The 26,680-nt window shown below is 50.1% G+C and overlaps 1 protein-coding gene across 1 annotated transcript in view; it reads left to right on the top strand.

The window, feature by feature from the left end:
- Window positions 1-24,811, top strand: part of LOC111158828 (protoheme IX farnesyltransferase, mitochondrial) — a 129,005-nt gene extending 104,194 nt beyond the window's left edge. Inside the window, 3 exon segments of the mRNA XM_022521109.1 lie at window positions 11,562-11,748; window positions 11,750-11,795; window positions 24,330-24,811. Coding sequence (XP_022376817.1) covers window positions 11,562-11,748; window positions 11,750-11,795; window positions 24,330-24,736 — 640 coding nt within the window. The 3' untranslated portion in view covers window positions 24,737-24,811.
- Window positions 24,812-26,680: the final 1,869 nt, after the last annotated feature.

The following is a 26,680-nucleotide window of genomic DNA, read 5'->3' as shown; positions in this document are numbered from 1 at the left end:
TTCAGGGAGGCCCCATTTGCTCCTTTACTTTGCCAGCCTGATCCCTGTGACACGTCCCGGTGTCTACAGACAGTACCCTGGACCACAGGCTCTGGGCCTAGACCACAGGATCTGGTCCTGGACCACAGGCTCCAGTCCTGGACCATAGTCTCTGGGCCTGAACCACAGGCTCCAGTCCTGGACCACAGACTCCGGTCCTGGACCACAGGCTCCAGTCCTGGACCATAGACTCTGGGCCTGAACCACAGGCTCCAGTCCTGGACCACAGACTCCGGTGCTGGACCACAGGCTCCGGTCCTGGACCACAGGCTCCGGTACTGGACCACAGGCTCCGGTCCTGGACCATAGGATCTGGTCCTGGACCACAGACTCCGGTCCTGGACCACAGGCTCCAGTCCTGGACCATAGGATCTGGTCCTGGACCACAGGCTCTGGGCCTAGACCACAGGCTCTGGGCCTGGACCACAGGCTCCGGTCCCAGGTGCTGCCGGCAGTGGAGTCACCCGCACTTTCATCTGGCGGTGGCATGTGCCTCCAGGTACTCTCCAGACCTACAGGATGGGTAGTATTATTCCCTAGCCTCGCTTCTTATAAACTGTGTTTTATTAACGCTTTCCAAAGACTCCTTAAAATTCTGTGACCCTCACTTTACGGAGGTGAACAAAGCCGCTTTTTGAAATAGAATCCTATAAATTAAAAAGGGGCGGGGGTAGGAAAATTAAACCATCTGGCTCAACCAAGGAAAAGGAAAAATATGGGGATGTTATGGGTGCTGGGGGTCGTGGAGGAGTTCAGGAGTTTGAGAAATACACTGAGATAGGACCACCCCTATGCTACAAACTTGGTTTCCACGGACGGGATGAAACTACAGGAATCTCTTCTTGAAAATCCCAGTCTTTGTGCAAACAGTTTATCCTTAATTTAGGCTGAGGGGAGGTAGCATAACTCAGGAGTCCCCATTTGCTTTTTCCTTGAAGTACAGGTCACATCGCATCTCAGAGTAAGGCTTATCTTCACTCCCCCCACCCTGCCTATCTTGCTTATCTCCCTCCTACATTAGTAAGATTCCTTCAGCTGATTTTGGAAACTCATTCAGCTCAGACCTGCTTTGTTTTCTTCCTTGGGAGGAAAAAAAACATTTCTTAATAATAATGCCGCAGCCCCACTCCTGAATACAGTCCTGCCAAACATTCGTGCTTATTCTTGAATTTCTCTTAAACATTTTTTTAAAAGATTTATTTATTTATTTATTTATTTGAGAGAGAGAGCATGCACGCAGGGGGCCAGAAGGTTGAGGGAAAGGGAGAGAGAGAACCTCAAGCAGACTCCCCACTGAGCACAGAGCCCATCATGGGGCTTAGTCCCATGACCCTTGAGATCGTGACCTGAGCCAAATTCAAGTCAGACGCTCAACTGACTGAGCCACCGGTGCCCTTAAACATGTTTTTAAATTTAATTTTTAGGCAGGTTACCATCATTTTATATGTAATTGATAGCTTTTCCAAACTGCTGTAATTAATTTTTTTAAAGATTTATTTGACAGAGAGAGAGCACAAGTAGGCAGAGAGGCAGGCAGAGAGAGGGGGAAGCAGGCTCCCAGCAGAGCAGAGAGCCCGATGCGGGACCGATCCCAGGACCCTGAGATCACGACCCGAGCCCAAGGCAGAGGCTCGACCCACTGAGCCACCCAGGAGCCCAATTTTCTTTTAAGATATGTTTTGTGTCCACGTTTTCTTCACCTGTTTCTTAAATTCTGAATTTTCATCAGTCCTCGTGATCTCTGTAACTTGAATCTTATTCAGAAATAGAAAATTCCGGAATAAGATAGTGGGGAGACATTTTCAAAACAGTTACCTGTAGAGACTTCCCCCCAGAAACTCAGGTCAGAGCTCAAATGTGGGATTTATACAGGAAACTAAAGCTAAATTGGCTTGGTATGATTAAGCTTTGGGGTTTTCTTTTGTCTTTTAAAGAAGGAGACTTTATTTTGTAACTTAAAAACCATTTATTGTGGAAGAATGATCAAGAAGTATGAAATTAATTTTTATGTAAATCAATTACCTACAGAGCTACTTAAGTATAAAGCCTTCTTGACTTAACGTAATGTTTCACGGACCTCTCCGACACATGTCTTAAAGAGAACACATCTCTGCAGTAAGCTATTTCAAAGTCAAGTCATTCAAATGACATTTATTAAGTGCGGTAAAATAGTCATCAAATTAAAGCTTGTATATTTTTTCCTCATTTGTTCCCAGTTTCTACAGAAAATTCCAGTTCAGTACAGCCACTAAGGATTGGTGTCTAGTAAACAAAGAAATACAGTATTTTAAAGGAAGAATAAATAATTCATAGAAATGTACGCACAGATTCTCCTACTCTATTGTTTCTTTTCGGAAGTAGCCTTGGGCAGGAGAGGCAGAAGGAGAAGGCCCCCCGTGCATTGATACTCAGTAGAAAGATATCTCAATTTGAAATGTAATTCAGTTTTGGATATGAGTTTGAAAATAAATCATCATTCACCTCTCGGCATGAGCCATGAACCTATTTGCCTGTGTGAATGAATATGAAAAAATCGTTTAGTTCAATGGCTAGATCCTTTTTCTGCCACCGTCCTACCTCCCCCCATAGTGCTGTTTTCCTTCTTCATCCCTTTATTCCCTTTTATTGAAAATTAGAAATTGTTTGCAATACCACCACACACCATTCATACGCTTTGCACCTCTGGTGACAACCGTTCACAGAGCTCCGGATCTCTTCTCCTTCATAAAGGCCATGACAGTGTTGCAGGTACACAAGAGCACCAACATTTGAAGGGGGGAAAAAATGTTTTCCATGTGATCCATTTAGTGTTTCCTGATGCTGGTTTATTTTTATTTTTATAATTTGATACAATAGAGTTCGATTCTTAAAGTTCTTGAAAATAAAAATAGTTTTGCCATTCTAATTATTATTAGAAAATGCTACACGGCACCTGGGTGGCTCAGTGGGTTAAGCGTCTGCCTTCGGCTCGGGTCAGGATCTCAGGGTCCTGGGATCGAGTCCCCGATCGAGTTCCGGGATCGAGTCCCTGATTGGGTTCCATGCAGCAGGGAGCCTGCTTCTCCCTCTGCTCCTCCCCCTCACTCATGCTCACTCTCTTTCTCTCTCTTAAAAATAAATAAGTAAAATCTTAAAAAAAAAAAAAAAAAAAACAAAAAGAAAATGCTACCGACCATCATACCTTTAATAACTAAAATCGAGATGAAATTCTTGAGTCTATATACGTCTATTTTCGTATTCTAATGCATATCCGTATGTCTTGGTAAGTTTGAAGAAATTAAATCAGGGGGAACAATTGACTGCAAGTTTATCAACTCCTACCTTCAGTTCTGCCTCCTTTCTATTTAGATAATGCCGTCTCATCTTGCCAGTTCTTTGGGTAGCAGGTGTTACAGTTTGAGAATTCATCAAACTCGCTTTTGTTTAACGTCCGCCTTCCTTTTGAGGCTAAGCTTCGCCGTCTGTTTTGTTCACTGCTGTATACCCGCACTTAGCATAGTGGCTGACTGTACCAGCAGTGAGAGGAATCGTAATAAACGCACGAGAGACCACGTGCACGTGGGGCGCTCATTTGGTGAGCACAGTTCCTGCTTTTAATTTTTAACCCTGAAATACTTCCCATTCTGCAGATGAAGAAACTAAGACCAACATGGCAAATAATTTGCTCAAGATCATACAGCTTCCGGGGCGCCTGGGTGGCTCAGTGGGTTAAAGCCTCTGCCTTTGGCTCGGGTCATGATCCCAGGGTCCTGGGATTGAGCCCTGCATCAGGCTCTCTGCTCGGCAGGAAGCCTGCTTCCTTCTCTCTCTCTCTGCCTGCCTCTCTGCTGCTTGTGATCTCTGTCAAATAAATAAATAAAATCTTAAAAAAAAAAAAAAATCATACAGCTCCATGAGCCAGCTGTCCCTGCCCTCCCCGTGCACCGTCTCATTCCTGAGCCTTTGACATGAGCTCCCAATTGTGCTGTCCAGAGAGCCCTAAGACACCCCCGGTTTTTCAGTTGAGGACACTAAGGATCAGAGAGGTTAGATAATTTGCCTCCTTTTACATAGCTAGTTCAAGGCAGAACTTGAACTCGGAACACCTGATTCCTATCCACCATGCTTAGCTAGTTATGCTCCTCTATGGAAACCGGAATATCATACTACTACTGCAAAAAAGAACACAAACACATTTTTAAAACATTTTTGGTTTGAAAATGTTCTGGGAGACACAACGGTAGAGATAGTACAGCGAACCCCAGCAAACTTGTCACTCAGAATCCACAAGATTATCAGGACTTCGACACGTGTGTTTCATCTCACCGTTCTGGGGGCTAAAACACTTAGCAGCATGACTAGATTAAATCAGGGTGAGTGGGGCCGAGAGGCGGAGGGATGTACCTGCAGTTCCTCACTGAGTTAAAAAGCTAGGATGCTGTCCTGTGTTCTTTCCATTTAGAATATGCCAGGAGACACATACCAAAAGACAGCGGGGGGGCACCTGGGTGGCTCAGTGGGTTAAAGCCTCTGCCTTCAGCTCAGGTCATGATCCCAGGGTCCTGGGATCGAGCCCCGCATCGGGCTCCCTGCTCAGCGGGGAGCCTGCTTCCTCCTCTCTCTCTGCCTGCCTCTCTGCCTAGTTGTGATCTGTCAAATAAATGAATAAATAATCTTAAAAAAAAAAGAGAGAGAGCGGGAAATGGGCGACCTATCCAGGCCAGCTGCAGTCAGCCCCGGAGGCAGGGTGGAGAAGGAGGCCTGTAGGTTCAGCCTCGGTTGGTCGGCTTGGCCAGATGTAGACCAGATGGGAGCAGCACTGCACTGGTAATGGCACAGCGGCGAGTCTCAGGCTTTGCCATGCCTCCGGGTCACCTGGATCCCTAACAAATCCGTAGGTGACGCTGAGGTCGGGGTGGGTCTCGGGACCACACTCTGACAGAACCCCAGGCCCCACCAGGGAGAGTTATCTCAGCATAGGGAATCCCAAGGAAGCCTGCCTGGCCTTTCTTCCCATTTTGCTTCTAGAAATCAGGCCTCAGGGCAGCACGTCAATGAAAGCCACCTGCTAAAGATTTAGATGATAAGAGGAGCAAAAGGACTAATGGGGAAAAAATGTTTAAGAAAAAAATGTAAGCAAAATTTTAAGTAGTAAATGATAAAAAGAGAAATAACTGGGTAGAGTGAGTGAGTGTGTGTGTCTCTCTCTCTCTCTCTCTCTCTCTCTCTCTCTCCAGGTTTGGGATACTTTCCAAGAACCATCCAGAAGTAGGAGAGAGCAGATGGGTAGATGGGGGTTTTTTTGATCAAGGGCTGAGCACTATGATTAGGAGGAAGAGTATATTGAGTTTTTGACCTAAAATAACAAGAAGTCAATCTTCAACAAAATTAGCCTTCAAGTCTTTGAGATGTAGCCCGGGCTTTTATGTGTAGTAAGGCAGAAAATCATAGTTGTGTTTAACCGAGATGAACAGGGAACACACTTAACGAATCCTTTTCTGCACCAGAAATAGATCTCTTTATTAAAACGACTAAATTTAAGCCACTTTAATATCACCATGATTGTTAAAGATTTCATTTCAAATCAGACTTTAAAAAATAGCCGGGAGACCACTTGGGACACAGTCTTTTCATCCCAGAACCATCATTGTTGATAGTGCCCTTCCTGCGGGCAGTGCTGGCCTGGCACTCCATTCTTTTCCTCAAAAAATGCCTAACACCAACTTCTCCCATGAGGGGAGCCAAGGCTTGTCTGTCTTCACTGGTCCTCCACGGCAGACTGAGGGGTCCTTGTCAAAAGCACATCTGATCATTTTCTCCCGTGTTGAAAAAGCAGAGAAAACTTTTTTGACTCTGCATTTGCCCAGGTGCGATGTGCAGATAGATGTCTCAGCAAGGCCCTCCCGCCGCCCCTTGTGCTGCGCCCGCTGCCTGAGACACACTCCCTCCCATCTTTCCAGGCCCTCTCCCACCCACACAGCACTTCTTGCTAGAATCCTTCGCTGCCCACCCCAATACCCACACGCCGTCCATTAGTGGTCCCAGAGTGACAATCCGCTTAACTGTCTCACTTCATCTAAGTGCCCCCAGGACAAGGACCGAGGCTGTCTTGCCCTCCCCACCGTATCCTCTGTCCATGGTTCATTGTGGTTTTTTTTTTTTTTTCTTTTATAATATAGTGCTTCCCACTGTTTTCATCTCAGGAAATGCAATAGGAAATTAGGGTATTTCTACAACGGGGTAAACCGAAGGAGCTTTTAAAGATTTATTTTATTTTATTTTATTTTATTTATTTGACAGAGAGAGATCACAAGTAGGCAGGGAGGCAGGCAGAGAGAGAGAGGAGGAAGCAGGCTCCCCGCTGAGCAGAGAGCCCAATGCGGGGCTCGATCCCAGGACCCTGGGATCATGACCTGAGCAGAAGGCAGAAACTTAACCCACTGAGCCACCCAGGCACCCCTATGCAGATTTTTTTTTTCCAGTACATCTCTTAGAAGAATTTTTGACAACAATTTGGCAACAATTTGAAAAAAACAGACAAACTGCATAGCACAGAAATTTCAAAAAAGTTTAAACGGTATGTCATGAATGTGGACATATATGTAGACACTAGTCTACTTTGTCAAATGCTATCATAAATATACACACATCTATTATACAAAGTTAAAGTGTATCAAAACTTACACACAGAAATGTTTGCAGAGTGTGCATGGTGCTGTTTGAGTGGAGAGAAAGGTAAACAAACGTAAAAGATGCAGAATCGAATCATAACCGCGTAAAATTAACATCATAATTTCGTAACCGCCTCCTGTTGCCCTTGTAGTGAGCTCACATGTCACGACCATCTGCTTAAAATGCCCCGTGTGGTGCTGATCATCTCTGAACGAGGAGTTCACGTCTCCAGCAAATTGTGTATCATAATACAAAGGAGTCTCTCGCAGTTCTTACTATCAGTAGTTAAGTTTGGGGGGAGTCAAAAGTTACACCTGCATTTTCTCTTCTTTTATTTTTATTTGTTTTTAGAGAGAGTGTGTGCACGGGTGGTGGGAGGAGGGGCAGAGGGAGAGAGAATCTCAAGCAGGTCCACACCCAGCATGGAGCCCAACTCGGGGCTTGATCTCACAACCCTGAAACCATGACCTGGGCCAAAATCAAGAGTCAGACGCTTGACCCACTGAGCCACCCAGGTGCCCACGGATTGGAACTACAACTGTACACTGGGTTCAGCACCCCATCCCTCTCACTGTCTAAAGGTGATCTGAGTCTCAGTTTCTCATCTGCGAAATGGGAATAATCCTGTCCGAATAAACATGTTTTCCTTTGAGGGGGCGCCTGGGTGGCTCAGTGGGTTAAAGCCTCTGCCTTCGGCTCAGGTCATGATCCCAGGGTCCTGGGATCGAGCCCCACATCGGGCTCCCTGCTCAGCGGGGAGCCTGCTTCCCTCCCTCTCTCCCTCTGCCTGCCTCTCTGCCTACTTGTGATCTCTGTCAAATAAATAAATAAAATCTAAAAAAAAAAAAAATGTTTTACTTTGTTATGTTTTTAACACCATACCCAGTGTTGATACGGTTTCTAGAAATAGGCTTTCTCATGAACTGCTGGTGGGAGGGTGAGCTAGTCCAAACCCTCCGGGGTGTATAGTATAGACTGGCGATACCAGTCCAGTCCCTAAAAATGTGCCTGTCATCTGGCTTAGATAGCTATCTCATGTCTGGGAATTTATTCTGGGAATTTATCCTAATCAGAACTGTGAACAATAGCTATCTCTAAGATACTTATTCCCATGTTATTTCTCATTTCTTTTCTTTTTTTTTTAAGATTTTATTTATTTTTTTGAGAGAGCATAAGAGGAAGGAGAGAGGTCAGTGGGAAAAGCAGACTCCCTGCCGAGCAGGGAGCCGGATGTGGGACCCTACCCTAGGACTCCAGGATCATGACCTGAGCTGAAGGCAGTCGCTTAACCAACTGAACCACCCAGGCACCCCTTTTGCTCATTTCAAAAAGGGGAAAATATGATGTGTCCAGAAGGGGTATGTTGATTGAACTAATCGTGGTATATCCCAAAGATATACCACTTAGGCCACTATTAGCTATTAATGGTACAAAAGAATTCTGAGTCGCACAGGGAAATTATTAAGATATATTGAAATAAAGTAAGGAACCAAATGACAGTTCAGTATGTCCTGTTATTTTTAAAGTAGAGATATCATTGAAAAAAAGACAAAGAAGATAGAAATCAGTGTGTTTCACTGAGTAATTTAAAATTTCCAAATTTTCTGGAAAGAACAGGTATTACTTCTATAGTAGAGGTTTGAGGAAAACAAAAGCATCCCAGGAAAATAAACTTCACAAAGTTTGTAGTTGGAGCACCTTTGCCCATAATGAGAGAAAACTGGGAAGTTCACTGATTCAGGCCTCCTTGTACCGGGAGGAAAAATGTGTCTCTTGAGCCTCCAGGTACTGGGGATGGTCGCAGCGAAGAGCCTCCTTTTCGCTTATGTCGCTTGTCACTCTCCATCACACTCTCCATCACAATTTCCATCCGTGCCCCTGAGCACACAGACTGAAACACCAAAATTAAGCCTCATGATTTTCTAGGATGCCCACAAGGGTCAGAAACTAAACTTCCATGTGAAATTGCCTATCTCAATAAATTAAATTCATGTGTGCTTTTCTAAAAGGGCTTTTCATAACACTAATACCTTTGAATCCAACTGGCTTCCACAGACCCAGGAGAAGGAGCGAACAACCTTCTTTTTTTTAAAAAAACACAAGGTCCAATTCAGGAAAAATAAAAATGTTTATGAGCTACATTTTTCTGCCACCCAAAATAAAACTCCGCTTTTACAGTCCCATAGGAAAAAACAAAAAAAATTAAAAAAACAAAAAACCCCCCTCTGTTCTTATAAGCTATAAACGACCTTATTGCAAGAAGGACAACAGTTGTAACATTTTCACTGCTTTTTGGCCATTTTTTTCTGGGCATAGGTGAGACTTAACAGCACAGAGCCATCTTGTGATTTTTCATCTGGAGAATGGGGCCAGTTAGTATGGTCATGGGCTTTCTCTGGCAGGAGCACAGGCACTGGTGGGAGTTGTCAGGAAATGCAAGGCAGGATGAAAGTTCTAGGGGGCCGAGTGACTGCCCTTCAAAGGAGGTACCCCGTGATCCCAAGGAGGTAGCCAGAAGCAGGGTGGAAATTCCCCATCTCTATGGAGCATGCGTGAACAAGCACCTTTGCAACAATGTATCAGTTTATGTTCCCCTCCTGCATCAAAACTCCCCCTTTCAGGGTGCCTGGGTGGCTCAGTCCATTAAGGGGTTGTGTCTGCCTTCCACTCCAGTCCTGAATTCAGGGTCCTGGGAATTCAGGGTCCTGGGATCAAGCCCCCACATCTGGCTCCCTGCTCAGTGGGGAGTCTGCTTCTCCCTCTCCCTCTGCCAGCCGCTTCCCCTACTTGTGCTCTATCTCTGTCAAATAAATAAATAAATAAAATCTTTAAAAAACAAAACTCCCCCTCTGCAGGGTTCCATCTTTAGGGGTTGTGGCCACAGGATCTGATCTGATCGAGTGGAATCACTGAGCCCCATGCAGTTGCTTGGGAGGCAGAATTATGGCCTCCAAAAGGAGAAGGTAGGCTTGAGGGACCTCCTCAGGTTTCTTAAGAAAGAATAAATAAGGGTGCCTGGGTGGCTCAGTTGGTTAAGTGTCTTGAGTCTTAATCTCAGCTCAGATCAAGATCTCAGGGTTGTGAGATGGAGTCCCTCGTCTGGTTTGACAGCATTGGTCGTAGAACCTACTTTAAAAAAGAAGAAACAAACGTGCATATAACCAGGAACGTATAGATCCAATTAATCTACACTCTCAAAAAGTTTTTCACAAGATGCCACACAAAGTCCACCTTAAAAAGTGAGCTCTGGGGGGCGCCTGGGTGGCTCAGTCTGTTGAGCAACTGCCTTTGGCTCAGGTCGTGGTCCTGGAATCAAGTCCTGCAAGGGACTCGTTGCTCTGCGGGGAGTCTGCTTCTCCCTCTCCTTCTGCCACTCCCCCTGCCTGTACTCTCTGGTTCTATCTATTTGTCAAATAAATAAATAAAATCTCAAAAAATAAAAGAAGAAGTGGGCTCTGATGGGAATCGGTCTTAGATTCACTGCCAGTGGAGAGTTGTGTTTGACCGTTTTCACTGCATGCATGACCTCGTAGGACTCCCCGTAAAATCCCGTGTCTGAAACCAGCTGTGGCACAGAAGGAAACTCAGCTGGGAGTGCCCTGTCACTGGGGAGTGGCCCCCTGGTGTTTCACTGTTGGCATCGCACTGGTCCCATGCTCAGCCTGTCATTCATTACAGATAGATATACCCAGACACGCGGTCGTTATCCATTACCGCTAATTGGGTGCCTTTTTTTTAAGATTTTATTTATTTATTTGACAGAGAGAGAGCATGAGATCACAAGCAGGCAGAGAGGCAGGCAGAGAGAGGAAGGGAAGTAGACTCCCTGCTGAGCAGAGAGCCTGATGCGGGGCTCGATCCCAGGACCCTGATCATGACCTGAGCCGAAGGCAGAGGCTTTAACCCACTGAGCCACCCAGGCGCCCCATGTTTTTAAATAAAGTATAAATACACGGGGGCAGAAGGGCTTCCAGAATTAAGACACTCGTTTCTTTTTTTTTTTTTTTTTTTTTTTAAAGATTTTTTTTTTTTATTTGTCAGAGAGAGAGAGAGGGAGAGAGAGCAAGCACACGCAGACAGAATGGCAGGCAGAGGCAGAGGGAGAAGCAGGCTCCCCGATGAGCAAGGAGCCCGATGCGGGACTCGATCCCAAGACGCTGGGATCATGACCTGAGCCGAAGGCAGCTGCTTAACCAACTGAGCCACCCAGGCGTCCCAAGACACTCGTTTCTGCCAAATGTTACAGTATTGTGATGCGGGTAGTTTATCTGTAGCTGCCACCTCCCCCGCACTAACTGTAAAACGGGAACCCTGTGTAGGACCCGGGTGGCTCAGTCGGTTAAGCATCTGATCCCAGGGCCCTGGGATCGAGTCCCACGTGGGGCTCCCTGATCAGCAGAAGCCTCCTTCTCCCTCTCCCTTTGCCCCTCCCCTGGCTTGTGCTCTCTCTTGCTCACTCTCTCTCTCAAATAAATAAATAAAACCTTAAAAACAAAAACAGAACCCTGTGCCAAGCAAGCCCTGGTCTGCGGGGAGGAGCAGTCCACCGTGTCTGCCGCACAGATGAGCAGGTGCCGCTTGGCATCCCACAGCCAGGAAGGGGCTCAGCCCGCGTGCGAACCCCGGGCCCTCCGACCTCCAGTCTTTAACTTCCTTCCCAGCTGGCAGGTGTCAGAGGAGCGGCCAGAACCCTCCTGATTTTAGGTGTGGCAGAGCCGGTGCCGCATTCCCGGGAGGAAGGCAGCCCGCTCACATCCGGGTCCGCCCCGGGACAGGTGCATGGGCCGCTCCCACAGCTCCGGCCGCGCGCGTGCACCGCGTGCTTAGCCGGGCTGGACAGTGATGGGTCTGTGTCCGCTGCTCTTTTTCAGCCCGCTGGTCGCTGTGACCTTCGCCACTTGCTGTGCCGTCCCAGGGATTGCCCTCCTGACCTGGGGGGTGAACCCCCTCACGGGAGCCCTGGGGGCCTTCAACATTTTCCTGTACACTTGCTGCTACACCCCGCTGAAGAGGATCAGCATCGCCAACACGTGGGTGGGCGCCGTGGTCGGGGCCGTGCCCCCCCGTCATGGGCTGGACCGCGGCTACCGGCGGCCTGGACGCAGGTGAGTGTCTCGCGTCTGATGGGTACCCTTCTGCCCGCAGGCCCCCCGCTGGGGTGCGGAGGCCACGCCGACCCTGAACCCGAGTCTGTACTGGTCCATCGCGGTCAGTCCCCGTTCTCTGGGCAAGCGGGCGGATGCGGCAGTCTGAAATACTGGGGATGCAGAGTGGAAGGGAGGCCTCGTCTGGCTTCCAGGCCAGCCTGTGCTTTCCGGGGCGGGGAACGTCTATGGGGGAGACTGAGGGAGAAGCAGTGACTGCACAGGTGGAATGAAAAGTACGTCCCTAAAAGTCACGGATCCACTTGGGGCTGATGAGTCCTTTGGGGTGTCCCACCTCATGGGGACCGGGCCGGGGACCGGGCCTCCAGCTTTGCTCTCCAAACAGATGCTCCCTCCCCGGCAACCCCCTGCCTCCTCTCTCCACTCCCACACAGCCAGGTTATTCCCTCCCACCCCCTGACGAAGGAGCAGCCCTATTTTCATTAGTTTCTAAATTTATTTTTATATGATTTGCTTAAATTGTTCATGGGGTCTACAGTAAAACCATTGAAACACATCTACTTTTTGGTGGCATGTCACCATGAAATTTGTGGGGTGAATAGCTCATTTTTACCATGTGTAAGGGAAGCCTCACAGTCTAATTAGCCAGGTAATTAGTGTTTTTGACCAACACTTAGGAAGGAAGTGGTGAGGTTTCCTGCAATATATGTAAGTACATATTTTTCACATGAGAGATCAAAAGGCAGTTGACCATAAACCGTTGCCCCGTGAGCCACATTTCTGAAGCTTTTCATAAAAGCCCTTACACTCTGACTTGGCAAGCTTACAAAGGCGATTACACCTTTAGCATGATCGTCTCTTAGAACGGTTTTAATATCGTGTAAATGTTGGGGTTTCACGAATCTACAAATAAAATATTCTAGAACCGACATGCTCGTTCACTCCATGATAAAACCCCAAGCCAGAATCTCGTCCATGTGGGAGCCAGTGATCTCTGGAGCAGGGGTGCCCGGTTTTGGAGCCCAGCTCCACTTTTCATTAGCCATGCACACTTTGGAACGTTCTAGACTTCTTTATGCTACTGTCTCCTCCTCTCCCACGTGGTCCCTTCTCATGGAGTTGCCATGAGTATTAAGTGAGTAATTATTAAGTATTCTTCGTTTGTACAGTAGATGATTCATACAGATTGAAAAAGGTCATGAGATTTTATTGATTTGCAAACTCTGAGCAGTTTGTAACTGTTAGGAGGCTTGGTGGGAAAGACTGCTGGTCCTTAGTGATGGCTGTCTTGGGCGAGGGTGGAAAACGTGGGAAGCATGGGTTTGATATCCCTAGACTAGATGGTGTCCGAGTTTCCCCCTCGTTTGCAATTTATAGTTCAAGAGCACGCCTGCCTACTGCCAAATTTCTGGCTGGATTCCTCCTCCTAGTTCTGCCTGGAGCCCCAGTCTGTACCTCTCCAGAACTCTCTAGTGATTGCCCAGACATCCGAGGTGGAGCCCCTGAAAGTGACCCCCATTTGCAGCGATGTGGTGCCCCAAGTCACCCAAGTCACCTGCCTATCTGACAGACACAGCCCCACACCTTGCCAGGACTGCCGGAACCTTACCCAGGCTCCTCAAACCCAGCCTAAAGGAACTAGGCCCCCAAAACGACCTTCTCTCTCTGAGAACCCCCAGACAGATTCACGGCTGGGGCCAAGTATGACAGCCCTGTGTACCAGTGTCACTGGAGATTGGTGGCAGCAGTCCGTTCCAGGGCCACACAGAACTTGGTCACCTCCGTCGGTCACCTAGATTCTTGCTGAGGGTTGGAAGCCTTTGTTGTCTTCCCAGGCCAGTCCCTCGAGCAGGATTTTGAGCCTCAGCCCGTGTTGGCTAGAGCTGCATCCCCAGAGGCCAGAGAAAGAAAGGACTTTGCAGACGTCTTCCTGCTTAGGAGTGCACATTCAGGCAGGTGTCCTTAGTGTTCCGGGACAGTGCGGATTTGGCTAAACTGCTAACAGTCATATTTAAAATAAAATTCTTTCTTAAATTGGGGGTATGATCTTTCTGTACTCCAAATGCAGTCGTCTGTATACAAATTCCTTAATGAGGGACAGCTAAGGGCCAGAGTTAGGTTGCAGGGTAAAAGTGCATGTTTATCTTGAAAAATGAGACCCCCGTCACCTACCTGAACTCACCCTGACATCAGGCAGAGCCGTCTGAAACAGATCGGTGTTACCACAGAGAGAAGTTCCTCTGGCGGTTGACCTGGATTACATCCTTTTTCTTCAAATCCTAGAGGCTCATGGCAGGGCACCCAAGTACAGCTTGGTTTACTGCCCCCCACCCTCCCGAATTCTAACTCACGCCCGGGTCCAGTCCTACACCTGAAGTCTTGTCAGATTTACAGAGTGTTACTTTACATGATGCTTTAAACTGCTTCAAAAAAAAAAAAAAAGTTCAAAACATTAATTTGCTAGAGCAAACTTGAGATAAGCAGCAAATCTTTGATTAAAGTTGAATGAATGAATCAATCAATCAGCCATTGAATAAATACCTTCCATTTTACAGCTGACAGAACTAGGTTAATCCCAGGTCAGTTGCCAAATATTTTCGGAGCTCAGCTATGTGCCAGGGCCTATGAAGGAGGAAGTGATCCGGAGGAATAAGGTGGAATCTGAGGGAGTGTAGTTTCAACATTGATATCACTGGGATTTTAGACACTGGGTTGAATAAGATTATATATACATATGTTTGGTCACTTTCTAGAACTGTACCATCCATTAGGACACCCCCTCGCCACATGTGGCTATTTAAATTTCAGTGTAAACTCAATAAACTTAACCACCGACTTCTTCAGTCCAGGAGCTGTCTTTTAGCTGCTCACGGCCACACATGGCCAGAAGCTGCCGCACTGATTGGCACAGAGGGTGGGCGCTTCCATCCTTGCGGAAAGTTCCCGGGTCAGTTCTGCCGAGAAGGACACACGGATGTCCTAATGAACCTGTGCGTTCCATCTTCCCTGGGAGTTCGTGCTTTAAACACTAGGGCATCGTCTCCCCCGATTCTAAAGCAGTGGTTCTCAAATTGGAGGACACCTCAGAATCACCTGGCAGGCTTGCTAAAACCCAGATTCCTGAGGCCCGAGAACTTGCATTTCTGGCAAGCGGCTGGGTGATGCCAGTGCCCCTGGTCCAGGGGCCACTTTAAGAACCACCAGCCTGCAGAGACAGAGCCAGAGAGAGCTCTAGCTGTCAGGGTATCTTGGAAATACCTAAGGATTGGGGCAGCTGGTATTGTCTGAGACGCGGTCATCTCTGTCACCCACAGAGGTTAGGGCTCTCGTCGGGTTCTTATCTCAGGAGGATGCGTTGGCTTGAAGCCCCCTGCTGAGACAAAAAGTGGCCCCAAATATTTCCCTTCTGTGGCATCTCCAGATCATTTTGTCTTTGACCCTCCCAAGAGTGATCACGACGGGAGAGGCGTATGAACAAAAAAGTCTTTAAAGTCCTTCCCTGAACAGCAGTGATAGGAAGGGAGGAGGATGGAGAAGAGGCCGGGAGACCCCCAACTCAGCTCATCAGCCTGCTTCCTCATGCCGGTGTCAGTGAGGACCTGCTCTGTGCTGGGCACTGAGGAATTCAGCCTTTAGTGAAAGGCACTGAAGAGCCAGTATTTCAGGTTTAAGCAGGACAGCAGCAGGGCCCGGAGTCTGGGATCATCTAAAGTGTACTATAGGCGGGTTCTCCCTGGTGTTGGAAAGCAGTACTTTGCTGAGCCCTCCTTCTTGGTCCTCCCAAGCCTGTGTGCCTTCTGTCTCCTCCTGCCCCCTCTCTAGCAGGCCTCTACCTGTCCTGGGCCTGGCCTCCACCCTCCCGCCCTCCGTAGCCAAATTTCGCCTCTCTAGTATTTAATGAAGGATCTGTCAGGTCTCCTTTGAAAGTGCAGCTTGAGGCATATGGGCGATGGAGACCCTACATCTTCTAGGCCTGTCTAGTTGAGAAGAAAGATGAAAAAAAATAAGTAGCCATAGAAAACAGTTTGCATCCCAGACGGCCGCAGACAGCTTGCAGAGTAAGGAAATGTTCATGTTCCAAAGTACTTTTCCCCCTTCTCAGCATCTAGATCTTTTTGTGGTTTCTGTGGTGGCCGCAAGGGCCAATTAGGACCTCCAGAGGGTCTGAGCACTGAAGAGAAGGATTACGCAGCCTCCCATCCTCCAGTCAAGACCGAAAACCTAAAATAAGCCTAAGGACATCCCATAGGATTCTGGTTGCCCCTCCCCCCCCAACTACTTTGCTGTTTCTTCATCAGGTAGTGCGGAAAGCATGTCATTGTTCTAGCTGTCCCTGGGTGCATGGGTGCAGAGCGAGAGCACCTGCTTAGCCCTATAGGTACCCCAGCACCTAGAGAGGGAGGCTGGAATTGGTGTGGGAGGGAGCCAAACAGATCAGCGGGTAGAAACTGGCAAAGCTACACCAGTGCAAGTTCTTGGTGTCTGCGCTTTACCATATGATGCTCTTCTAGCTGGAAACAGCTAGCTTTGCACAAACAGCCTACAGTGGGGTTTTTGTCCCCAGCAGGCTGTGTTGTCACACCCTGGGACCCAGCTCAGAAACATCCGTTTGTGGCCAGCAGGTCCATAAAGGTAATCATGATCATGGGACTGTACCTGTGTCCATTTCCTTCTAGGACGTGGGGTTAGGCCTTTTCTCCCGCCTGCCTAATTACTTTGCCTTCTTTTTTTTTCTTTTTTAAGCTGAACCGCTATTCCCTGAAAACAGTGAAAATGCTTACAAGCAAAACAAAACAAAACAAAAAACCAACCAGGAAGGCCAACCAAGAGGGCCGTTTTCTGGCCCCAGGTGTGGCCAAGACAACAGGGAGAGAAGTGACCTTCGAGGGGCCCCGGGGAAGGGGTCGCTGGCAGATGAAGTCCGGGCAGCAGACAGCCCAGCTTTGGAGCGGGCCTGGAGCCATAGGCATTAGGCTTCTCAACAGTGTTTACCTCCAGGGACGAACTTTAGTTTATCTTGGAAGCCTCAGGGTAAAGTACTTCCCCTCCTCCTTGCCAAAGCTCGCTAGAGCTCTCTCTCTCTCTCTCTTTCTCTCTCTCCCCACAGCCCCCACTGCTTTAAGAAGGCTCTGATTCTCTTTGGTCATTTTCTCCCAATCGGACCCAATGCCAGGTCTTGGAAGTTTGTGGAAAGCAGGAGGGCAACAGTCGTGTTTGTAATTCAAATGTTGTTGTGCGGTAAACATTAATTATGTCAGCCCACATTCAGTTACAAATGAGGACTCCATTAAGGGCCCTTATCGGCAAGTGACATTTGGCAGATGGATGGTTTTAGTAACAAAAAAGAGAAGGAGGGTTTTTTTAGCCTCAGCTGGTAAACTACAAAATGTTAAATACTGTTTCACTCTATTTACCTCCTTTATTCCAGGGTGAGAAAAGAATAGAACAGAGGGAATGTTCCATTCACTCACTCATTCAACAAATATTTATCAAGACCTTCCTAAGTACCTGCCTCCGTTGAACCCAAGCACCTTGAAAGATTCCCTTTAGAACCCCGGTTCAGTTTGAAATGAAACTTGAAAGTGAGCGTCTGTGTTCGTTCTCTGGGAGATTCCTTTTCCGTAACTAGCCTCCGAGGGTTGCATTAATTAAGACAAATGATATTTTTAAAGACAGGGTGAACAAGGAACATCTTCGTGGGAATATTAGCAAACCAAACAATACTAGAGCCCTTATTCTCTTCATAGACAAATCCCACAAAAGGCTGAGAAAGAACGTCCTAGAAACGTGGTGCTAGACCCAAGACTGACAGCGGTATAATTGGAGGCCGCCTTTGGTCCGCCCCAGAAAGCGCGCCCGGAGCTGACCAGCTGATCACAGGGGTGATTTAGGGGCCTGGCCCATGCCTTCCTGAGGGAAATGATAATGCCTAGGAAGGGCAGCCTCTAGCAGACACGGTGTCCGGCACTGGATGCACGTTTAGTCACTGCTCCTCAGGGAACATACTTGTATTCAGATAAGAGAGACGGAAATGCCCTCAGATGGGAGCTGGGGGAGTACAGAGCGCTGGGATTTCTTAGAGAACCTGCAGAGATGCCCCCAACTAAACTTCCCTAGAGGGAAATAAGAAAGGGGGGGCACTTGTTCCAGAGTCAGAGCTCTGTGCCTCCTCTGCCTCGGTCTCCCTGCAGATGGAAGCCTCGGGTGACTCTGTGGGCACGGGGATGGTGGGCGGTGCACGTGCACGATACGGTGAGGGAGGGAGAGCGCCAGGGCCCCTGCTCCCTGGGCCTCTTCGTCATTCCTGAGTCACTTCCAAAGAATTCCAGGGCAACCCGTCACTGCCCACTCTGGTCCCTGTTTTCAGAGGACCCGCGGTCTTGCCTTTTATCAGTGCGCAGCTGATCACCCGGCCCCACACCCGCTTCCCTTTATGGCCAGCGCCGTGGAAGTCTATCGCACAGTGGAAGCCGACCTGTTTCACAAGCCCCTTTGTGTTCACCCTCAAAGGGAAGGCTTTGGAGTCTGTGACCATGAAGTTTGGGTTTGGCTCTGCTCCCCCAGCCAGCCCCCAGTTTACATACCCGTGTACCCCTGAGAGCACAAATACAACCAGTCAGGGAACAGACCGGCTACCAAGGGCCACACTTGGAGGGAGCCTGTTGTACTGGGGAGGGCAGACCCCCGCAGCTCAGCACCAAGGTTCACTAGAGCTGTTTCTTTGTCTTTCTCAAGGCCATGGGTGGGCAGAGAATGACAGTGAATGGGGTTTGGGGTCGAGGCAGGAAGGGTTTGTTGAATGTGCGCCCACCAGGGGCAGAGGAAGCAAACCATGGAACCCCGTTCCAAAAGGAATTTTGATTTGGGAGAGCACTCACAGGGACTCAGAACTCCAACTTGAAGATTTTTGTCTCCATCCTCTCGGGAAACCATGTGGCTGCAATGGCCTTGGCTTTGTTTGCCAACAAAATGATGGGTGGATGCCATGGACAAGTGTTTCCCGACCTGAGCAGAGGTGGCGGTGGTTGAGATCTCTGCCCCCCTCCCCCAGCCCCTTGGTTGGAATGATGTAAAAATGATCGATAGATGTTTTGAGAGGCTTTAAAAACGCATGTATTTGCAATGGGCCACTAGGAAGACATTGGTTAGCCTTGCCCCACCTAATATTAATGTGTCCCCCTAATCAGAGCAAGGCGACATGAGACACGGCTTCCCTCCAGCTCTGCACACACATGCAGTAGGGTAGGTGGGCTGGTCTCCATTTTTGTATATGGAAGAAAAGAAAGAATGCCACGGACACACCCAGGTATCCTCTGGTGTCGCCTCTGAGCTGGGATTGTGGCATTGTGAGCCTAGGAAGTTGCTTCCCTCTGGAGAACCATACCCCCCATATACACCTATCTATCTCCCAGATTTCTGGTATTTCCTGTATTCATAGATCGACAAATCTTTGCCTAAAAGACCGGAAGCAGACATGTCTTCCGGATACAATTAAACCACATACGTGCACAGCTTCTACGGTGATGGGGAGGGAAATGAGAAAACACAGTGAAAAGGAGCAGAAAAGGCACAGTTTGTGTGAGCAGATTGGGACTCGGAGACCATCTTTAGATCCCAGTTTACCAGTCACTTCTTCCAGGAAGCCTTCCCTGACTTCTCTAAGGCTGACTTGGGTCTTCCTCCTCGGGGTCCCTCACAAGCTGTCCACCCAAGGTGACCTTCAGAGGCTGTCCTCCTGTTTTGTGCTGTCTGCCTCCCTGGCCAGACTCCAGCTGAGGGCCCTCGAGCACACACTGCACCTCTCATCACATAGCGGGTCCCAGGGACAGCAGACTGCTCTGGGTTGGGGGGGCAGTGGGGGTCGAGGCTGAGCCCAGGCCTTTGAGCCCGTGAACTGAGTGCTCTGTGTTTACCCCACAAGGAAGGTGGGTTCCACCACAGCCCCCGGACTAATCCAAGTCTTCCTGTTCCGGTTCACCTTATCTTGATGAAGAGAGCAATTTGTTTTACATCTTTTGTAGGAGCCCAGGCAGTTGCGGCCCATCAAGTAGAACCATGTGGGGGTGGCGGTTTTCTGATTACAATCCATTAAGGCTAAGCTGTGATTTCTAAAGCTCTTTCATTTGTGACATGAGCCAAACCCACACCCAATTTCCTCTCGCGTAGAAGGCAGCATGCTACTCTTATGAAAATGATTTTTTTAATTATGTTATTTTAAGCAGAAGCATAACTGAAAATGCAGATTGAGCAAAACAGAATACTCCAGTTGGCACACAAAAAAGAGGGCTTTTGAGAAAGGCAAGCAAGAGCCCACATTGGGGCCTGGATCATTTTAACCGTTTCCAGCCTGGTTTCCTGGTGAAGTTCGCTTTTTCCCAGCTCTGTTCAACACAACAGCAGAAGGGCTACTGGGCCCTGGCTTCCCCGATTGCCCTCCCCTGGTCTGAGCCCTCACTGACATCCCGTCTCTTGCCAGGGCATGTCTCAGCCTTGTCCGCCCCCCTCCCCCCACCCCGACCCTGGTTGTCATCACTGCGGCCCATAATCGTTCAGAACCTTTGGGTACGAGGCAGGTCCCGAACAGCGGGCGGGCTGCTCCCAGTACCTCATGCTCAAGACCTCAGAGTGCCCCAAGGCCCTGAGGATCTAACAGCGCCCCCTTTCCTGGTCCTTTTCCATCAGCACACAGCCGAGAAGTCCAGCCTTCCCCTTCTGGCCTTTCCAGTTCCCCAGGGGCACTCACTGTCAAGACAGAGACTGTCTGTTTGTCCCTAATGGAAACGAACTTTTTTTAAAGGTCCTGAGACCCCCAATAAACGGCAGATAGAGTTTCTCCTCCCATCAAGCCCTGTCTCTGCCCAGTAGCGTCAGCATCCGAATTGGCACCCGGCAGTCCGCTGTTACCCCTTTGAGTCCACGTGGGGCAGCATCCCTTCCAAGAGAAGGGGCTGGTATGTGTGAATATCCCTGTGGAGTCCTGTTAAGGAATCTTTTCATCCGTAGGAGGAGTGATGTCACTCACTGGAAGGTGGCCGTGAGCAGGAGTGAGTGTCTAATTCCTCCACCCAAGGCCTGGCATGTGACCACCACAAGGCATTTAACCGGGATGTCTTGCCAGAACCCCAAACTCAGAATGGCCCCAAACGGAGCTCTCTGTGCCTCCACCATGAGCACGCTCCCCTGTGTGTGACCCCAGTGTTCCCCACCTGAGTACAAGGACTGGTGTCTGCCACCCCCATGGCTCCCAGGACGTGGCCCAGCGGTGAGCTTTCCACTTAGTTGGGGCATGATGCCCGTGCTGCCTTTGGGAAGGCCTTCCCTGAGCCGACTGGGGTTACGTTTACTTGAACTAAAATATAGACGTATCGGGTTATTTACAGACAGGCTTAAAAGGGATCAGAGGGACTTGGCAGCAACCCTGCCCTCACGGGGATGCGTGCGTCGAGTCTTGGTTATTTGGTAATCATGGAAGGCTGTAAATGAGTCGATGGCCTTCTGGAACCCACGAGACACTGCCCCGGGATCCGAAAGCCGGCCCCTGGGCCTCCGCAGTCTGCACCCACCGGAGCCCTACTTGATACACTCCAGCTGCCTGACATGCTGAACTCAGAAACGGGCACACGTCTGCCCCGAACGATAGGAGCAAAAGTCACCACTCTGTCTGTGGGGTGACGAGAAAGCCTGCCCCTGTTGTTGCTGCACAGCCCACACTGTCGAGGAATACACATCAGAGATTAAAAGAGAGGCTCCTTCCCTCTGATCCTCCTCGGCGTGGGCGCCACAGGCCCCTGCAGGACCTTGGAAGCCCCAGCCTGGTTTTCTGAACGATTCTGAATTATTGAAACTGCCTTGTTGCCTGCTGAGTTCTGTTTTAGCAGTAGTGCGCCCCAACCCCCCCTTCTCTGAACGTTCCCACAGACAAGGGGCTTAAAAGATCCTCATTACCTGAAATAGGACCATGGTTACAAATTTGCAGCCTCTGTGCGGGCCAGTGCTGGCCGGGGTAGATAACACAGCGGGTTAGGGAGCTCTCAGGTCCCTGACCAAGGACCCACAGGAGCCACTCGGAGGTCAGGAGCAAGGGATCCAGGCAGAGCATCCCAGAGGAGGGAGAAAGGGGGAGGGGAAGCAGAATCCTAATAGGCCTGTGGTTCACAAATCAGTGCCAGAAAACAGCAACCTCGGGTGGCTTTTAGTAAGCCTGCCTTTGTGCACGTGGGCTCCCGCTGATGCGTGTGATGACCCTTTACTGCAGTGGCATCAAGCACTTTCTATATTCTCCTCCTGGGATGCAAAGGAAAATGAACGTTCCCTTCAGGAATTTGCATTCAAGCAGAAAACACGGAAGCACGTAATGATGGGACACCGGGGTTTGCCCAGTGATAGACACAAGTATGAGTAGCTTCCAGACACACGTCCTAGCTCAGACCCTTCCTCACGATTCCTTGGTTGCCATCTGGATGTCCCAGGGGCGTGTCAGGCTGAACACATTTAAGGTTACACGTGCACAGTCCTACCCCTGTTTGTCACCTCAAGGAATGGCCTTCCCACGGGGCCCCTCTTGGTACTTCCCTCTCCTTCCCCTCCTTATTTCACACTCACTCCCTGTCACTTGGCCTCCCTAAGGAAGGCCTCTCAGGTCCAACCCACTGTCCCCACCTTGATACCAGCTCCTGTCACCTCTCATCTCCGCCCCTGATCGGGGTCCCCTACCTGCTCGGGGCCCCTCCAGTGTGTTCTTTCACAGATTGGTCAAGAGACACCATGGCCCTTTCCTCGCCCCCCCCCCAACAAGTGCATGCCCCCATGTGCGTGTGTGCACGCCCACACACGCACACACACACACACACACACTTAAACATGTTACCATCTCTCCACGGCTCTCTGTTGCGTTTATGATCAAACCAGTACTTGGCAAAGTTGGGGGTGGTGTGTCACACCAGCCCCTCCAGCCACACTTGCTTCCTTTTTTGACTTTGATACATTTTTTAAATTATCATACAGACCAACTGGCCTTTTATTTCTTTCAATAGACAGCTCTATGAGCCCTAACACATGTTCTCCTCTCCTTTTAATACCTGGCTACACCATGCTCCTTCTTGCCCCTTCGTGACGACCTCTCCGTCTGCCAGCCTGCAGGGAACCAGGTCACTCTGCTCAGCTCCTGCAGAGCTCAGCTCCGATCTCCCTTCCTCAGAGATGTCTCCTCTGCCCACCTCAACTGGGTCGTGTTTTGTGCCCTCGTGGCACAAACTTTTCCTGCACAGCTGTTGTGTGGTGAGGTAGATTGACTAGTGTGGCTCTTGATCTAACTCCTGGCTGGTGAACCCCCCCACACCCCAGGAGGGGCATGTGTGGATTTGTACTTGCCGTCCTATCCCCTGTAGTGCTTGCCACTTAGTAGTAGGTGCTCAGCAAACACTTCCATGTGAGTAAATGGGCAGGGAGGTGCTCAGCAAATACTTCCATGCATGAGCAACTGGGCAGAGAGGTGCTCAGCAAACACTTCCATGCCTGAGTAACTGGGCAGGGAGTTGCCTGCATGGGAATGAGCAGCCCTGTAGTCGGGACTTGGGGGAGGCAGCTTAGTGTGGTAGGCAAGCCAGTCTCCACATCAGACAGACTCACTCTGAATCCCTCCCTTAGCTCTTTTTGTAGAATTTAACATCCTCTGAGCTTCTTGGCTCACTTCCTGAGCATAAATCCTAACAGCCTGTAGACAGGAGTAAATGAGCTAAACTGCATGGTAGTCTCAGTCTTAGTAGGTGCCTGCATCTCGCCTTTGTGGGTGAGGAGAGGCCCTGCTCCAGAGGGGCTCGATGCTGCTCCAGACCCTAATACATCCTCGGTGAAAACCCGCAAAGCCAGACAAGTTCTCGTTCTGCTCGGGGACCGTGGCCCTTCCTGCCGCTCCGCTGATTGAACGCTGCTGTCTGAATGCCTCCTGCTTGCCGCGGGGTGCAGGCGCTGTGGAATGTGCAGACCCCAGTCCCGGAAGCCCTGGCGGTCCACGGTGGAACAGTCAGGACGCAGACAAAAGCCGCGATGCTGAACGTGGGCTCCGGGCTGCGTTTAGTACCTAGTACCGTCCTTGGGAGTAGGGAGCAGCCAGCCCCCCGGAGGTGGGGGGGTCTTGTCTGGGTGGCCGGGCCAGCTTGGGACGGAGCCCTCCGCCTCCCCCAAGCGCCTCGCTGGCCAGGAGAGCCGAAGCCCTCACTCGGGGGTCCCCCGGGCCGGTGCAGGGGTTTCTGCGGTCGTGGCAACGCGGTGGGCGCTGCGTGGACGGGAGCCCCGGGTACTTACGTCCTGGGGCGGGGAGGAGCGGGCGTACTGAGAAAGCTGGGGGGTCTTGGAGAGGGCGCACTTCTCCCTCCCCCGGGCTTGTCTCCGGACAAGCCGAGGCGAGAACCCAGACTGGCAGGCGGTGGCAGGGCGGGGCGGGCAAGGCCTGCGGCGCCGGGGAACGCTGCCCCTGTGCCCCTCTGACCACAGCCTCTCTCTGCTTCCCCCCTCTTCTCCTCCACCCGCGCACAGGAGCCTTTCTCCTGGGAGGGATCCTCTACTCGTGGCAGTTCCCCCACTTCAACGCGCTGAGCTGGGGCCTCCGCGAAGACTACTCCCGCGGCGGCTACTGCATGATGTCGGTCACGCACCCGGCCCTGTGCCGGCGCGTCGCGCTGCGCCACTGCCTGGCCCTGATCGCACTGTCCGCCGCCGCGCCCGCGCTCCAGGTCACCACGTGGGCCTTCCCAGTCATCTCCCTCCCCATCAACCTGTACATTTCCTACCTCGGCTTCCGGTTCTACGCCGACGCGGACCGGAAGAGCTCCCGGAAGCTGTTCTTCTGCAGCCTGTGGCACCTGCCCTTGCTCCTGCTGCTCCTGCTCACCTGCAAGCGGCCCCTGGGCGCGGGCGGGGCCGCGGGGGAGCCTCAGGGTTGAGACCCCCGGGGGCGCGCGGGGGAAAAGAAAACAGGAGAAAAAACGCGGACAGGGAGACGCACTCTTTTCTGCCTCCTTTGCGGTGAGACAAGACTGTGTTGGTAATTCTGGAGCTCCAGAAGGGAAATTGCTGGGTTTTCGTACGAGATCGTACAGAGATTTGGTGCTCAGTGATCACCGGACGATTTTTTTTTTCATGATAACGTCCGAAATACTCCCCAAATAAATAGGTTGGCTCAGGTGATGAATACAAAGAGAATCTTGTTCTCTTGAAGGGTCTTTATGTATTTCTTCCTCCAACACCCGTGTTGTTTTTCTTCTTCCTCCTGTGGATGTACAAGGGCACCTCTTCCTTCTCCGGCCACACACACACACACACACACACACACACACACACACAAACTCTCTCCCCACCTGGCCAGCCGAGATGGCCAGATGCCCAGGGAGCACTGGGACTGCGTCTGTGGTCCTGCGTCCTCAGGTGTCTGGAGGGCCGCGTCCCAGGGAAGATGTGCGCACCGCCGGCCCTCCCTGTGAGTGAGCCGGGGGCCCCGGCTCCGGCTTTCTCACGTGTATTCTCAACCGCACATCCCCCCAAACAATAACAGAATACCAAGGATGCGCTGCTGCCCGACTCCGGAAGGGAGAATTCCAAACGGTTGCCTAGGGGATCTTGGACAGGACTGCCAGCCCCGGGCCCACCCCCATTACGAAGCGGAATGAAAGGCATCTTTATAGTTGGCTTGAAATACAGGAGGTGTCTGAAGCGTTTCCTTCTGGAAGGGTGCGCTAGACTTCCCGCCAGCAGTCCGTCTGCCTCTGACCCCTTACTGTCCCCCTCTGGCCTCTGCTGCCCACCGGAGCAGGGAAATCCGGAAAAAAGGTGAGCTGGCCTAGCCAGCCACAGAGCTCACGTTCTTGTCCCTTTAGTAAAAAACCACATTTCTCTCCAGGTACCTTCTGAATCCAGAAAGTATCCCCATTATGTCCAATGGCCGTAAGAGCCAGAGGCTTGGGCTGGACTCCTCTTGGGGATTCGTCCAGTTCTGGGAGTTGTGTGAGTTCACCTGTAGCCAGGTGTGGCCTCAGTCACCTGTGGTTCCTTCCATCCATCCCTCACATGCACCACTAGTCCACTGTCAAATCCCACTTCCTGGAAGGTCTTGATGCTTAACAGGGTGTTTGCTTTACTCCGTCTCCTGGGGCTTTGCTGCCCCGGAGGAATTCATTTTGGGGAGTTTAAGCAACATTCAGACGGTCCCTGCGATGTGCCTGTTCTCAGACATTTCTAAAGCGTCAGATACCGTCTGACCCCTGTTTCTACTTATCTGCAATATTACCTCTTGGCTGTATCCCCGTTCTTGACTGTGGGGAACATGGCGTAGGAATGTGTGCAAAGAACATCAACACCTTGTTGCAGCCTTCAGATGTGTAAAATGCCTCCATTCTCTTTTGCTGCCGCAATAAACCAGTATGTAAGGACAGAAGCGCGTGTGAGGTCCTTTCTTTAATCACCTTGTATGATGACTCACTTTTATGAGCTAGCAAATGATTAGAACGCATCAGTATTTCTGTGTCAAGGCAGTAGAAGTGAACACACTGGGGGGAGGTTTTTGTTAGTTTTTTGTGTTTTGTTTTGGTGTGTTTTGTGTTTTGTTTTGTTTTGTTTTTTTAAGTAGGGGAGAGAGACAGCAGACTTCCTGCCCAGCACAGATCCTAACTCGGGGCTCGATCTCAAGACCCTGACCTGAGCTGATATCAAGAGTCAGACGCTTAACCAACTGAGCCGCTCAGGAGCCCCCAAACTTGATTTTTAATACTTGTACACTCCAAAGACTAATGAGCCATAATTATTAAGCATCATGATTATTAAGAAGAAAAGCCATGACCCACCTGCCCTCACCCTCCCTTCGGTTTGGAATCCCCCAGTCGCTTCTTTCCTTC

The sequence above is a fragment of the Enhydra lutris genome, unplaced genomic scaffold, assembly GCF_002288905.1.
Source record: "Enhydra lutris kenyoni isolate GAN:26980312 unplaced genomic scaffold, ASM228890v2 scaffoldscaffold63, whole genome shotgun sequence".
NCBI classification, from domain to species: Eukaryota; Metazoa; Chordata; class Mammalia; order Carnivora; family Mustelidae; genus Enhydra; species Enhydra lutris.
This window is presented reverse-complemented; position numbering and strand designations above follow the sequence as displayed.